This window comes from Salvelinus namaycush, chromosome 11, assembly GCF_016432855.1.
Source record: "Salvelinus namaycush isolate Seneca chromosome 11, SaNama_1.0, whole genome shotgun sequence".
In the NCBI taxonomy this organism is placed as follows: domain Eukaryota; kingdom Metazoa; phylum Chordata; class Actinopteri; order Salmoniformes; family Salmonidae; genus Salvelinus; species Salvelinus namaycush.
The window spans coordinates 15,886,619-15,903,821 of NC_052317.1; the positions used below are offsets into that span (position 1 = coordinate 15,886,619).

Here is a 17,203-nt window from a genome sequence, read left to right on the forward strand (position 1 = left end):
TGGGATGCAGAAATGTTGTACTTTAAAGCTGCCCCTCTAGCTGGCTCAACATGCTATTTCATTTCTTCCAATTTATTCCATTGAAAGCCATGCTGCTGAAGCCAGGCAGCTGTAGACTATTTTTTGAATACACAACATCCTCCCATTAGGACAACCGGTCTCCTCAAACCATAATGCAATCCTAAAATTAACTGCCACACTATCGTGATCTGAAGAACATGCATTAAAGAGCAACAAAGTCAAAAGAGCAGACAAAACAGCAAGATGTAGAACATTGTGTGTCTTGTGTGTGACTCAAATGACCTTACCTTGCTGTGCACTGCAGAAACATAGGATTCCTAATAATGTTGCTATAGAAAGTAGCTTCAGATCCATCTGAAAGGAGACAAAACAGACAGTGGATTAATTCAATCTACTGGACATGGACTGAGTGAAGCACATATCATATTCTAAAAGCAAGAAGCCACAAAGGGCTGTAACGGAAAACATATCGCAATATAGGTATAAAAAGACTCCTTGGGGGCCTCCCGGGTGGCGCAGTGGTCTAGAGCACTGCATCGCAGCGCTAGCTGCGCCACCAGAGTCTCTGGGTTCGCGCCCAGGCTCTGTCGCAGCCGGCCGCGACCGGGAGGTCCGTGGGGCGACGCACAATTGGCTTAGCGTCGTCCAGGTTAGGGAGGGTTTGGCCGGTAGGGATATCCTTGTCTCATCGCGCTCCAGCGACTCCTGTGGCGGGCCGGGCGCAGTGCGCGCTAACCGAGGGGGGCGGGTGCACGGTGTTTCCTCCGACACATTGGTGCGGCTGGCTTCCGGGTTGGAGGCGCGCTGTGTTAAGAAGCAGTGCGGCTTGGTTGGGTTGTGCTTCGGAGGACGCATGGCTTTCGACCTTCGTCTCTCCCGAGCCCGTACGGGAGTTGTAGCGATGAGACAAGATAGTAATTACTAGCGATTGGATACCACGAAAATTGGGGAGAAAAGGGGATAAAAATTAATAAAAATTAATTTAAAAAAGACTCCTTGGTTTTAAAAACCTGCTGTATGTAAAACATTGTGTGCTATAGCTTGGAAAATAAATATATGCGTCTCTGGATGACAACATAATGTTTGTTTTCCTAAAGAAGTTAAATATGCTTTGTGTTTTGTTTCCTTGCCAAGATACTAAACAAGTATCGCGATACTGGCATCTTCCCAGCCCTACAAAAGGACCTCTTTATAAGTTGCAGTGTAGAATATGCATGTCAGTGGTTATGAAGCTGTGGTAAAGCATTTAATGGAGGGTTTTAAGTGTGAGCACGTGCTGCCCGGTGAGAACATCTAGATACGTTTCCTGTATGTGACCAAATCTAACTTTTGGTTAAGCCTATATCATGAGGGTGTTTTGAGAAGTGTGCAATGCATTCAGCACAACACGAACAAAGCTAGTTCCTTTCATGTTGGGATAGATGGCTGCTGTTAAAGCACGCCGAAGGTAGTCAGGGACGGGAATACCTAGTCCGGTCATCTTCAGATAAGGACCTACACACCCCAGAGAAACACAGAGGACAGGAGTCAAAGTCCTTGCTTTAAGTGTATTCATCAGCACTTGAAGGAAGACATTGTTCGAGCTGCTGCAGCTTAATCACGTTTAACATAAATAGGAAACTAATGCAGGACTCAGAACACTACCAACAACTACAACCATTGTCACTGAACAGAAAACCCAACAAAAAATTATTATGGAGAAGAAAAAAAAAAAAATCATCAGCTGAATTCTTTATCATTTTTGTGACAACACCTTGGAGACATGGTGGCCAACATTCATATTGGGCTAACCCCTATACAGAGAAGATCTGGGGCCTTATTCATAAGCATTGCCTAAATTTCACAGTAAATATCTGCGTGCGCCATTTCTATAAAAAAAAAAACTGCACACAAACAAAAATAGAGATTTCTAAACTTGGTGCACGCCATACATGCGCGTGTTTCCTGTTGTAAATCAGACCCGCCCTGAAACTGTGCGAGTGTTATAACGAGCATTAAAAAACTATTTTGTGGCGTCAGTAATTTGCTGTATACGCCCTTATTTGCTGTATACTTTGGAAGTATTCGAATTAGGCAGAGGCAGTTTGCCAAAGGTAATAGCAATAACGAACTTGATCAAATGTCTTTGGAGGTGATGGCAGAATGTTAAACATTTGCTGTAGGCCTAGGCTTGACAAAACGTTTATGAAAGACAACTGCAAATAGCTGTGGACCTGTAAAAAGACCGTTTGAATTTAATAGGGCCTAATGTTTATCATTTACTTTTTCTCCAACCTATGCTGCGCTGCGAATTCTGAAACAATGTCTACTCACAGTGGTAGCCATGCACACTTCAATATAAAATATCAACTGTCTGTTCACCTGTATGCTATATTAACCACACTTCTTTTCTGATGCATAGAGCTAAATACTTAAAATAGTGTATCTAATAGGGCCAAATAAATGAGATGCGCATGGTGATTTGTTGTAGACTATGATTACTTTGGGAATATGAACCCATCGTGGTCAGAAAAGGCGAAGAAGTTATTCTGCAATGGTTATGAAAATATTGTGTGTAAAAATGCAATAGTCCACTCGATAAATTAGAAATTACAATATTCAGACTTAAGCTACAGAAGTAACCTACAACCGTCTGTTCCACGTTAATAAACTGCGCCCCGGATCGGATGGCATAGAGCGAAATACATGAACTAGCTTACCTATTTACCACTGTAAAGTGGATCCAATTATACAAGAGATGGGAAGAACGGTATTCTTGTTGTAGGCATATGCTAACCCGTGAGAATGAAACCATCACATAAAAAGGCGAGGAATTGATCATGGAAATTAAATAGCTTTGGAAATAGAGGCCTATTTCTAATTATTTTAACATGCCATTAAATTGATTCTCTATTCCCACTAAATGCAAATGATTGCATCTCGTTATGAACCTGTTTATTGTTATGAATAAGCATGTCCATCATATCTACTTGCAATGCAATTACAGATGCACCGATATGCCATTTTTGTCATAATACCCGATATATTCCTTGCCAAAAAACCCGATACCGATATGTAAAAATCTTGTGGCCTTTCAAGCATTCTAGTACAGTTAAATAGTTAACACACAGCAGTCTAAGGCACTGCATCTCAGTGCAAGAGGAGTCACTACAGTCCCAGGTTCGAATCCAGGCTGTATCACATCCGGCCGTGATTGGGAGTCCCATAGGGCAGCGCACAATTTGCCCAGCGCCATCTGGGCCGTCATTGTAAATAAGAATTTGTTCTTAACTAACCTGCCTAGTTAAATAAAGGTCTTACATACACACTAGAGGTCGACCAATTAAAATCGGCATGGCCGATTAATTAGGGCCGATTTCAAGTTTTCATAACAATCGGTAATCGGCATTATTGGACACCGATCATGGCCGATTACATTGCACTCCACGAGGAGACTGCGTGGCAGGCTGACTACCTGATAGGCGAGTGCAGCCAGGAGCCACGGTAAGGTGCTAGCTAGCATTTAACGTATCTTATAAAAAACAATCAATCTTAACATAATCACTAGTTAAACTAGTAATATCATCAACCATGTGTAGTTATCTAGCTTGTCCTGCGTTGCATATAATCGATGCGGTGCCTGTTAATTTATCATTGAATCATAGCCTACTTCGCCAAACGGTTAGTTAACAAGCGTATTCGCGAAAAAAGCACTGTCGTTGCACCAATGTGTACCTAACCATAAACATCAACGCCTTTCTTAAAATCGATACACAAGTATATATTTATTAAACCTGCATATTTAGTTAATATTGCCTGCTAACATGAATTTCTTTTGACTGGGGAAATTGTGTCACTTCTCTTGCGTTCTGTGCAACAGAGTCACGCTATATGCAGCAGTTTGGGCCGCCTGGCTCGTTGCAAACTGTGTGAAGACCAACGTCGCCAAACGGGGAATGACTTAACGCGCATTTGAGAAAAAAGCATAATCGTTGCACAAATGTACCTAACCATAAACATCAATGCCTTTCTTAAAATCAATACACAGAAGTATATTTTTTTAAACCTGCATATTTAGTTAAAAGAAATCCAGGTTAGCAGGCAATATTAAACTAGGGAAATTGTGTCACTTCTCTTGCGTTCATTGCATGCAGAGTCAGGGTATATGCAACAGTTTGGGCCGCCTGGCTCGTTGCAAACTAATTTGCCAGAATTTTACATAATTATGACATAACATTGAAGGTTGTGCAATGTAACAGGAATATTTAGACTTATGGATGCCACCTGTTAGATAAAATACGGAACGGTTCCGTATTTCACTGAAAGAATAAACGTTTTATTTTCAAAATGATAGTTTCCGGATTTGACCATATTAATGACCTAAGGCTCGTATTTCTGTGTGATATATTATGTTATAATTAAGTCTATGATTTGATAGAGCAGTCTGACTGAGCGGAGGTAGGCAGCAGCAGGCACTTTTGTGCGTTTGACAGCAGCTCTTCTCTGTGCTTCAAGCATTGAGCTGTTTATGACTTCAAGCCTATCAACTCCCGAGATTAGGCTGGTGTAACCGATGTGAAATTGCTAGCTAGTTAGCGGGGTGCGTGCTGATAGCGTTTCAATCGGTGACGTCACTCGCTCTGAGACCTTGAAGTAGTTGTTCCCCTTGCTCTGTAAGGCTTTTGTGGAGCAATGGCTGTTGTCGATGTGTTCCTGGTTCGAGCCCAGGTAGGGGCGAGGAGAGGGACGGAAGCTATACTGTTACACTGGCAATACTAAAGTGCCTATAAGAACACCCAATAGTCAAAGGTATATGAAAAACAAATCGTATAGAGAGAATTAGTCCTATAATCACTACAACCTAAAATTTCTTACCTGGGAATATTGAAGACTCATGTTAAAAGGAACCACCAGCTTTCATATGTTCTCATGTTCTGAGCAAGGAACTTAAACGGTAGCTTTTTTTACATGGCACATATTGTACTTTTACTTTCTTCTCCAACACTTTGTTTTTGCATTATTTAAACCAAATTGAACATGTTTCATTATATATTTGAGGCTAAAATTATTTTATTGACATATTATATTAAGTTCCTTAATATAGGAACGCACGGTAGCTTTGACATCGGTTTTTAATGTCTGCGTTAAACTAGACATCGGCTGATACCGATGTTGGCATTTTTAGCTAATATCGGCCGATTCCGATATATCGTGCATCCCTAAATGCAATACTTCAACCACTAGAAACTGTGCGTACGCATGGTCTCAAGTTTGTAGGAAGGTGAGCACATTTTCATGTCAAGTTCAGTTTTTATAAATGACAACTTTGCATGAAATCATGCGTGTACACACAGTTTATAAAATGCGGCCCCAGGATCCCAAATGGCACCCTATATAGTGCCCTACTTTTGACCAGGCCCCATAGGACTATAGTCAAAAGTATTGCACTATATAGCGAATAGGGTGGCATTTGGAACACATTTCTTGACAAGACCACTGCTTCCTAACACAGAGTAGAGAATGGAGAGGTGTGAGTCTTCTACTCCCATATATGGTCCGGCAGCTACATGCCTCCCCAAAGTCCCCCTCCTCCTCGCTTGCTCTCCCAGTGACACATTTCCTCTGACGGCCTGGATCCTGCCCAGTTCTCTTCTCACTTATGAAGTCAGCCCCTTCTCTCTCTCTCTCATGTTCTCTCCCTCTCTCAGCCCGGTAAAAGACACAAAGAATGACGGAGAGAGTCCGCCTTGCCAACAATACTTGGTTAAAGAGTCAGAGAGCAGAAATAGCCTTATTGGGTATCTTATACTGTAGCATTACCCACTTCACAAATATCACTGAAATATCTCAAAAGTACACCCAGTACTGTATTTCTTTTTTTGACAAAATGATCAGCTTGGGCAGTATCTGAGGGAGTTGTGTCTCTGGAACAGATTCCACATGTAGTTGTAGACAAGAATGCACAAACTACCTCAGGCATTTGCGTACGTGAACACAGCCTAGCCTACAGTGCCTTCAGAAAATATTCAGACCCCTCGACTTTTTCCACATTGTTACATTACAGCCTTATTCTAAAATTGATTCAATCGTTTTCCCCCCTCAATCTACACAAAATACCCTATAATGACAAGGCAAAAACCATTTTTAGAAAATGTTGCTAACTTATATATAAAAAAATATATTTAAAAAACTTAACTATCTATTTACATACACTACTGTTCAAAAGTTTGGGGTCAAATAGAAATGTCCTTGTTTTTGAAAGAAAAGCAATTTTTTTGTCCATTAAAATAACATCAAATTGATCAGAAATACAGTGTAGACATTGTTAATGATGTAAATGACTATTGTAGCTGGAAACGGCAGATTGTTTATGTAATCTCTACATAGGCTGCCTGGAAATCTTCTGTCACAAATGATTTTAGCAGTCACACCAAGATGTGAAAAGGTATAAAAAGGTACAAGAGGAGCCCATCTAGACGTAGCCTACATCTACAGAGAGACACCAGGGTCATATTCACTAGTAGACACTAAACGGAAGAAAATGGACTGAAACATGGAAGGACTACCTGAACTTGTCCAATAAGAAACTCACATTTTCGTTTGTTGTGCATTAGTTACGAGTACGATCCAGTTGAACATGATACAACACAAATAGCAGCAATCTAACCATCCACCCCAACATTCCTGGACCGGATCTTTGTTTACAGCTCAGGGTATCATCCTCTACAGAGCACCAAATTGTAGGGGGTTGACTGATCTAGGCGACATCCCAAACGGCACCCTATTCCCTATATAGTGCACTACTTTTGGCCAGGGCCAATGTTTCAAAACGGTTACTTTTTCTCTCAGCTCCTTGGAGAAATTAGTATAATTGCAGGAAATTGCCTTAAAATCAAAAAAAAATTGGTACCTACGCCACCAAGATGGGGCCACTAAAATCCAGCCATCACATGGGCTGACTACGCCCTTCGCAATGCCCCCTGCCACACCCAGCAGCTAAGCCCCCTTTTTATCCAGAAAAAACATTGGTAGCCTAGGCTAAAGGCATCAGCATTGGTCAGTTTGGCTGGCACATAGCCGAACTCTGCTAGGGTGAACCGAACGAGCGTGCTTGCATACTCCCTTAAAAAGACCTTCACTTGAAAAAACAAGAAAGCGGCAATAGTACGGTTTGTCCATTGTGAGACGCCGTAGCCACTATAAACTTCCTCAAAATAGTCAGAATTAATATAAGATAACTCAAGAAATCTGTCATTCGTTTTGACGTTTTTGCAGAGGAGATCTTAGTCGTGCAATTTTACATCTAACTAACATGTTTGAACTATTTTTCAATGAAAAAATGTGCTTGAAAATGAGTCGTCTCTGGTTGAATGACAGACTGTTGAAGAATCCCTACTGTTGACCAATTATCGACAAAGGAGCGTAGACTTCGGCTACCGACTTCAGCTTGCCTCCATGTGTGCCCGGACAGCCAAAACACCCAAACCAATGTGCAAAAAGAACACGTCACAAAATGTCATAATATATGCACAAACTCTTCTGAACTGTTTTGGCATGGAAGCATGCGGACGCCTTAAAATCGACACCGGATTGCCTAACATGGAAGAACTGGTACTGTGAAACCTGACTAACACAGCTAAAAGAGACAATTCTGCCAATTGAGCATCATTTTCCGGCATTTTGTGTGTGAGTGTGTGCGTCTAAACCACCTGGATGTCAGTTAAGTTTGAGAGGGAATTTAATCTAGGCCCAAGAGTCACTAGATGTCTTTGGCTACATCAAAATACACACAATCGAACAGTATCCAATCTGATTTGTAAAACTGCATCCAGAGCCTACTTTCTAAGGGTGTGCAGCTGGTCTGCTGTGGTGGTAAGCCTTTCCCAGGGTGCATCCCAAATGTCACCCTATTCCATATATAGTGCACAACTTTTGAACAGGACCTATAGGGCTCTGGTTCGAAAGTAGTGCATGCAGCCCCAGTCAACGGTCAGGAAAATCCATTCTCTTAGCATGGGAAACCATGACTCATCTTGGCTGAGGACTAGATCATGGGAAAGGGAATATCCATTTTCTAAAAGCAGTATATCAGTCATGGTTTCAGTGATCTGTGTAGGGATGAAATAACCCAGGTCTACTTTAAGAGATGACAACAGGGGGAAATGTGATGAGACTCTTTGCTCAAACTACTACTATAATGAAAAAACCTGTACAAACCTCAAGGAATTTCAGGGATTTTAAGGTGACGTTTCTGAATCTGTTGCGTTGCAACTGAACAGAGGCTGTCTGTCATGGCATGTTTAAGAGGATAATATTTATATTGGTGTGAATAAACTCTGGCGAATCATGGCTTTGTATGGTCAGGTTCAACAGAGAGAGAGAGAGCAGTCTAACTGTTGCAGTCGGCAGAACTATCCTTCAGCCCCCACCCCACGCACATTTTTTTTTTGTCCTGGTACTACACAGCTGATTCAAATAACCAACTCTTCAAGCTTTGATTATTTGAATCAGCTGTGTAGTACTAGGGCAAATACCAAAACGTGCACACAGGGGGGGCACCAGGACTTAGTTTGGTAAACTCCGCTTTAGGCTACTGACTGTCAGTGAAAAATATAAGGTCTACTGAAGACCTAAGGCCATTTAGCAGACACTCTTATCCAGAGCGACTTAGACTCAACTGAGGTAGGGAAGACAACCACATCTCAGTCACTGCAATGCAAACCGAACTCAAGAAATAACTACATTATATTACCACAGTCTACCACTGGCCAAACAAATTGTTTTCTATAGGTCTTAAAGGGTACCTAGGGAGAACACTAGAGGTAACCCAATCCCCTAAACCGTTGTTACAGTCTGCTGCCGGTCATTGGATGCAGACAGGTCATATTGAAGACAGGGTGGTTTAATCTAAAGCCTTGGCTGAAAGAAGCATGCCTCGGGGGCAGAAATATTATCTCGCTCTGTGGTGTAAATTCATCAAACGTTCCATTGCAGACACATCTAGTTGCCCTGTGAAGAGAATCTGTCCCTTATGCATGTAAGCCTAAAGGCTCCACCCACTCACCAGCCTTGGGAGTGACATTCTTGACATTCCTATGCAAAACAGACAGTAGAAAATGAGTGAGAATATCTCCATAAAACTCTTTCCTACTGCTTACTTGACTGGGTCACTGTCAGAGTCTGCTGAGTTATGTGTAAGAATGGCCTGGTTTTGAATCTAAAAACAGTCTGTAGGTTTCCAGCATAATGGACGCATCATGGAAGCTTCAGGCACACACACGCAGGTCGCCACGTGTGTACTTGACTCAATGCAGAATGTGTCAACATCTCTGCTAGTCTGCTGTACAAAAGTCGACAAACTGCCTGCACTCCAAAATTGTATAGAGACATGTAATTGTTTAGATAAAGTTATTTGCATTATGGATGCTAAAGTAAAGAAAATGCATAGGTTAAGATGTATGTCAATACCTCACCAATATATGCAAGATTTTGAGCAAACATCAAACCTAGAACTAATGTTTGCTCAAGGGGCAGCTAAAAAAGGGAGCATATTGCAGTCATTTGTAATGATTAACACAATCCTGTTTAGAGAGGGGGAGACAGTACAAGACCTAACACCTATCCACTGAGTCAGTTGGTTGTGTTTATGGAAGGTTTCATCTTGTTGCTAAGTGGTCGCTAAACTAGCTATGAACTGTTTGAGCTGCATCCGGTGATATAGAAAGAGACAGACCACACCAGTATGGTGCATGCATCTCAGCCTCACTCACCTCGCTGGTTAACCACATGAAACCACAATTGTCGACAGACCACTTTTGGCTGCACACAAATAGGGACGGGTACAAAATAAGCACATTTCTATGGTACTCCTTATGTCGTTTAACGTGTAAAATACATTTGCGCGTGCATTTGAATCAATATATTATCAACACATTCAATGAGTGAATGGTGGGGTATGAATGATAACCCCACAAAATATGTTTGCATTGTTTGTTCTAGGTTAGCGGTCTGGTTGTCCCTCAATAAGGTGAACAGACACTCAACCCCCACTCTCCTTGTCAACTCCCACCTGCTGGCGTAGGTCAGTTCTCTCACCACCACCCCCCCACCCCTTCTTCTCTCTTTCTCACCCTCTGTGCATTAGCTCTCATAGCAGCAAATTAATACATTTCATTGAAGCTGCAGTATGTAACTTTTTGGGTGACCTGACCAAATGCACATAGAAATCTGAGTTATAGATCTGTCAATGTCATCAAAAGCAAGCATAAGAAGCGGCAGATGTGTTCTATGGGTGCTATTTCTATGCTTTCCGTGCTTCAGTTCCAATTTTAATACACCAGCTTCAAACAGCTGAAATTACAAAATTTTTGGTCATTGAAAATATATTTCACAGCTGTTTAGATGGTATAATGATTCTCTACACTTTGCATTGCTTGTTTTGTCACAAATTGAATTTAAGCAAACTATTAGAATTTTAGCAACCAGGAAAAGGCTGAGTTATTTTTGCATATTGCACCTTTAATTCAACTGCTGTGTATGCTGCTCTCCCTTAACAGCACTGTGTGGATGGATCAGGAAGAGCATTGGGTTGTACAAGGGAATACTGAGGAAACACAACCTAAACTGAGGAATTCCGGCATAATCCAAATAATTTTTTGATGTTGTGTTTTCACAGGGGGCGTCTACAAGCCAGTAGCCTACGCAATGGTGTGAACAAGAGCTGCCTTCTTGACATGATCTGAGCCATAATGTATCTAGCGTCTCAGAGTAGGAGTGCTGATCAGGGACCAGCCCTCCGTCCATGAAAGCTATTCATTGTGATCTAAAAGACAAAACTGATCCTAGATCATCACTCTTACTCTGAGACACTCGATAGTGTCTCAACAATTATAATATATTTTATTTAACCTTTGTTTAACTAGGCAAGTCAGTTAAGAACAAATTCTTATTTACAATGACAGCCTAGGAACAGTGGGTTAACTGCCTTGTTCAGGGGCAGAAAGACAGATTTATACCTTGTCCGCTCGGGGATTCGATTTAGCAATCTTTCGGTTAGTGGCCCAACGCTCTAACCGCTAGGCTACCTGCCACCTAAATATATTACCTACAACAAACATGTGTAACTCCTCTCAGAAAAAGAGGTGGGGGTGGGTCTTCATCGTGATCTCAGATCGTACCCAGAGAACACATTCCAACTTAGTCATGTTCCAGAACACATAACAGTTAAAAACACATAAAATGACTAATGCAAACTTCCCCCATGAGGGGTCTAGGGCTAGGCCTATTCATTTTAGTCGACACTGCCAGGCTTGAGGGGTCTACTCATTTGAGCCTGCAATGTGACTCATATCTGACTAGCAAGCCTGAACAACATGCCGTTGAATCAGTCGGACAACTCAGGGGGTCGTATGTATCAAGAATCTCACAATAGGTGTGCTGACTTAAGATCAGTCTAGAATTTTAAAATCTCAATGAATAACATTTACATTTAAGTCATTTAGCAGACGCTCTTATCCAGAGCGACTTACAAGTACATACATTCATACTTTTTTTTTTTGTACTATAACAATGGACAGGGGGAGCTGATCCTAGCACTCCTACTCTAAGACGTTTGACCCCATGACAGATCAGTCATATAGCCTACTACAGTATGATATTATTCAGACACTCCTAGTCTAGCGTCCCAAATGGTACCCTACTCCCTTATAGTGCAGTACTTTTGACCAGAGACCATATTGCACTACTTTTTAAGTAGTGTACTATTGAGGGAATAGGGTGCCAGTTGGGACACAAACCTAGCCCGATGCTATTGTTGCTGTTGAAGGGATCGTTTGGGAATTTGGCAATGAAGGATGAATTTCTTTCCCAGAATCAGATTAACACTTGGATACCATTTTTATGACTGAGTTCAGTTTGAATTAAGTTGCCAACTAGCATTAGCGCAATGACTGGAAGTCTATGGGAACAGCTAGAACGCCAGCTGTTCCTGTAGACTTCCAGCCAATGCGCTAATGCTAGTTAGCATTGGTTTACAAAACTACCTCTACGTCCAGTATGAACAAAGTTAGTCAGAAAAATGGTAGCGTAGCACCCCGTATTATGGGTATATTCAACAGCGTTTAAGAAATACATTACCTTCAACAGTGTTATCTTGTGATCAAGTCATCAATGTTTTGTGATTTGTGTTGTAAAAAAGTTAGCTAACGAGTTAGCAAATAGCATGTTTGACATTTCAGTGTAAATACTACTACTGTTAACTTTTTGATAAGCAGTTTAGCAAAAAAAATATGTCCCGTATTATCGGCATACGGTCCCTTACTATTTTGTTAAATTACAAGATATATCCGTTTCGTTTTGTTCAAAAAAAGAGACCAACCTCATCTCCAAAGTGTTTACTAGATAGTTGACTAGCCTTCCGGTAAAAAAAATTGCTTGCCTGTCAACTTTTCATTGCGTAGCCCGGTGCGCCCTCCTGTAGCCTCTTAAAAATGGTTCTTCGCCAACATCTTATTCAGTGTTGTAACCAAATAAATGTCTCATTATTTGTTTTACAGATTAATCTTATGTTTTGAGAAAGTAGATAACAGTTTAATACTAACATAAATGAGTATGAATAATTTAGGTAAAAGGTTGGATATTAAATTATGTATGGTCTGTCGCACAGCCTAATTTTACAATATACAGCATGTCCCACAAAAATGTGTATACAGTATATATATTTTTTTTTTACTCTCAAAACCTAACTTAACTTACATAAACGGTGGTCAGCTAGCTTGAAGGGTGTCTTTAGTCACAAAAAGTACCATTACTTTCCAGGCCATTTAAATGTTGAGCTCGAGGTGATTTAATCCTCCAACCTCTAGAGAGTGTCCGATGTTGGGGGTGTCCGATGTTGGGGGAAAATTAGCTAACAATGAGTTCATCTGACTTAAGTAGATAAAGGGCGTTAATGCAAAAATCCTGAACTATCCCTTTAAGTCCTAACAACGTAACTAACAGAAGGCAATGTATGAACATATGACTAAGTCACTTTGGATAAAGCTTCTGCTAAATGGCATATATTGTATTATATAGGGAAGGGAAGTGACTCATTGGGTCAGCCCAACACCACTTCTACCCTGTGGTCTGTGTGCTATTATGAAGCATCTGAAGTGACTCTGAGCCTATGTAATTACCACTGTGTGTGTGTGTGTGTGTGTGTGTGTGCGTGCAGGCGCAAGATAAAACGCAAGAGGGGGGTTCACTCCTTGATTCCTGCCCTTGAGACAGTAATGCTGTCATTAAACGTTCTAGGTCTATGATATCAGACAGGATCTCCTAATCAAAGACTCATTTCACCCCAATTAATCTGACTAAGGCCATTAAAAGAAAACACTTTAATCATTAAAATAAGAAGTTGACAAGAATGGCTCAGTCAGACAGCAAATTGCAATTTGGATTGGTGTCAATGCTTAAGGCGTCTGCATGCTTCCTATCCGAAACGGTTCGGAACAATTAGTGCAAATATTCTGATGACATTTTGTAGCATTTTTGTTCGTTTTGGTCTTCGGCACGGGGTTTTTCGGCTGTTCGTGAACACGCATTTTTTTCTCTCGAGGCAAGCCGAAAGTCTGTTCCCTAAGTCTATGCCCCTTTGTTGGTGATTGGTCAACAACAGGAATTCTTCAATCAAGTGTTTGTTGTCATTCAAGAGATTAATAATTTTGATGCAAATGTTTTCACTTGAGAAATAGTTATATATAAAATTGCGTGACTAAGATCGTAGACTAAAAACGTCAACTCAAGAAATATGTAATTAAATATCTTATATTAATTCTGACTATTTTGAAGAAGTGTGTACTTGCTACAGTGTCTCAAGATGGACAAACGGTACCATTGACACCTTTTTCTCATTTGTCAAGCTACGGTCTTCTAAGGGAGTATGCGAGCACACTCGTTTGGTTCACCTAAGGCGCCAGCCGAACCGAAGCATGCGGAAGACTTTACACAGCTTAACAAATCATTCTGCGCTTTCGCCTTCTTTGCTGAAGAACGCAGCCTCTGGCTACACTGTTCTTACAGGAAGTGATTATAAAGGCAGGACCTATCTTGCCAGTCTCAATGCACACAGTCAACTTAACTACATTATGAGTGTAGTACACATGACCTAAATGGCACCCTATTCCTTATGTAGTCCTCTACTACCCAATAGGCCTTGGCCAAAAGTAATACACTGAATAGGGAATAGAATTACATTTGAAACATGACAAAATACTAGCTAACCACTCACAACAACACACCTCTGGATTGAATCAATGATAAATGGTGAACCACAGTTTACACACACACAGGTATTTTTTGTTGAAACTGACTGAGTTACCATTTGAAGACATACATCCGATTCTCTATATCAAAGGCTGCTGTGAGACACTCCCAAATAAAAGTATAGTTATTTGATACAAACTACCGTTTAAGCATATGTGCAATGACATTAGAAATATACAGTACACAGGCTACCACATATTGATTGACATGGTCCATTTTAGACTAACGTTACCCCAGGGAGAGACACTCGATGGCCAAGAGCCCAGGCCTTCCAACCAATCCCCTTTGGACAATGGAGGCAACAATGTTACAATGTTGTCTGTAACAACTCTTGACACGATATATATCCACTTCAAAAAACATTGAGTTACATCATGGCATAGGGGGCTACATTTTATAGTAGACTAACGTAAAATGTCAGCTTCAAATTTCAACTATGGTAGGAAGGAAGGCCTGCTCTGATATCTTGTCTTCTACATTCCCTCCAGACAGTGGACGACAATGGGGGACAAACAAATACAATGCCTACCAACCAAAATGCGTCAAAATGTAATGACAAAGGCCTAAAACTGAACAATGTAGTAATTTACCTTGGCAGGCTACAGATAAACACAAAAAATGCCGATGTAAGCCAATTTGATACGAGTGAATTCACATAGCCATTCGGTTTTTCGTCGCCCCATCCGGCCGTCGCTATCCCCACCCAAAGTTCCCCAACTCATTCCTCATCATACCCTTTGTCGAATCCCTTGAACATTTCAGTAGCCTATACAATCTTGGCATAGCCTAACCAGATATGCTGGACAATCATTTGAGAAAATAAAGTATAGAATCTTACCTTGACTCGTGTTTTTGTCTTTGTTTATAATTTCAGAGCAGCATTTACTGAGAAAAAAAGTATCCCGTGCGCTTTTTCGAGAGAAAAAAACTGTTATTCACGGAAGGAAATACCGCAAAGTGTCAGTGATGTGCCTTATCCGTTTAAAATTATGCTTGCCCCGTTCAAAATACAAAAAAGTCGAGGAAAAGCAGGATGTAAATTATTTTACTAGGGGCAGCTCGCCCGAACACGTTACAATAGATCCTCAGTCTAGGGTGAAATATTTTTTCCTTCAACAAAGTGGACGACGATTTACAGTCATTTCTTCTTATCTAGGACCGCCCACACAGGAAATACCGACTCTACTTGGAGGGCAATGGAGCAGACCTGTGAACCCTTCTATTCCTAAATAACATTACTGACCCTGACCACTTCATACACACACGCAGTCTGGTTTTACTAACCTTGTAGGGACACACAATTGATTGCCATTTAAATTCCTACTTACCCTAACCCAACCCTAAACCTAAACCTAACCATTAACCTAGCCCTAACCCCAAAACCTATCCTTAACCCTAAAAGTAAACACCCTAGGAATAGCCTTTTTCCGGCAAAATGTCCCCAGTTGGTAAATAAATTAATAATTGACTATTCTTGTGGGGAGTTCAAGTCCTCACAAGTAAAGTTAAACATGTCCACACACACACACACACACTGTAAATTGTTTAGATACAAAGTTGTATTTACTCAGATAAGGATGGTTTAATATATGACACACACGTTATAACTTGTCTGGAAGGCTTCCGGTCCTACCTACTGATAACTGCTGTTACTAAGTGATGATTCAACGCTCTTACCTCAGAAAGAGAGCAGACATTCTGGAGATCAAACGTGAGACTATACTCTCAAACACAATTTTTTGGGAGATGCTTGTCTTTAATTAAACTACAAAAATTGAATTTTGCTCAGTGAAAAACAACAGTAAACTCCTCCTGAGAGACACTGTAGTTTAGTGAAACCACTATTGGGTTGTTTATGTGATCAGTGACCAAACAGGAAGCTTTGGTGACCCTCTTGTTAACTTGGCAGAGCATTGTTTGTTTGTAAGACAACATAATTTATGCTGTCTTACTTTGAGTCTGCTAAAGAAGTTTGCTCCCTTTTTTCGTAAAAAATGTATGCACGCATGACTGTAAGTCACTCGCTTTGAATAAATGGGTCTGCTAAGTGAAATATATTATAATATATTATAAAAGAGTTACAATGTATTTTCTAGGTGGTGTAAACTGAAAAACAAGACAAGACATATCACTGACACTGAGTAGGGCTCTGCGTAATATAGGTTTAATTTATTTATTCCTCTGTTAAACATTATTATAAAAGATATGATGTGTTCTTGGAATGAGTGTGTGTGCATAGTCAAATGAGAACAGTGACGATAAGCCTAGTGACATATCCTCAAAAAGGGCTTCCGTTTTTGAGATACCCCTACCCAACGTATAGCAAAGCACAACCATGTTTCCATATCTCTAAGTTATCCCATATATGAAATGGACGGTTGTATAACAATGTTTTACTGCAAAAGTGGTTAAATTGATAGATATTGTATCTCAAAATTGCAAGTAGTCAGTTGTCTGCTCTACATACACAAACAAACAACATTAGGATATTTTAATATATAGACCTGTAAGCACACAGATACAATAGTCAGAAATATAAACTCTGAATATTTATGATGAATGTAAACTTCACTTTTTGGTTGCTGTTAAATAGACAAACTGCTATAATTCACTGCTGTATCAATCAAATCAATCAATGAAATGTATTTATGAAGCCCTTTTCACATCAACCGATGTCACAAAGTGCTTCAACAAAATCCCAGCCTAAAACCCCAAACAGCAAGCAATGCATATGTAGAAGCACGGTGGCTAGGAAAAACTCCCCGTATGGTCCTGCCTGACAAAAAATGCATACAGTTGTTTGATCTTGTGACTATTGTAATCAGCTCTAAGGCAAGTGGGCTCAGACACTGTCATTTTCTCCAGTCTAAGGTGGATTTTATACAGAATGTTTATCCCC

General features: G+C 40.6%; 1 protein-coding gene across 2 annotated transcripts in view; it reads right to left on the reverse strand.

Annotated features, from left to right (window-relative positions):
- LOC120055862 (integrin beta-1-like) overlaps window positions 1–15,476 on the reverse strand; it is a 31,017-nt gene extending 15,541 nt beyond the window's left edge. Inside the window, exons 1-2 of one of the 2 annotated variants that reach the window (XM_039003888.1) lie at window positions 15,143–15,476; window positions 309–375 (exon numbers count right to left, since the gene is read on the reverse strand). In XM_039003888.1, the coding sequence (XP_038859816.1) occupies window positions 309–375 (67 nt within the window). In that variant the 5' untranslated portion in view covers window positions 15,143–15,476. Of the gene's footprint in view, window positions 1–308; window positions 376–14,894; window positions 14,975–15,142 lie in introns of those variants that run through there. The other variant, XM_039003889.1, reaches the window with a different exon arrangement.
- Window positions 15,477–17,203: the final 1,727 nt, after the last annotated feature.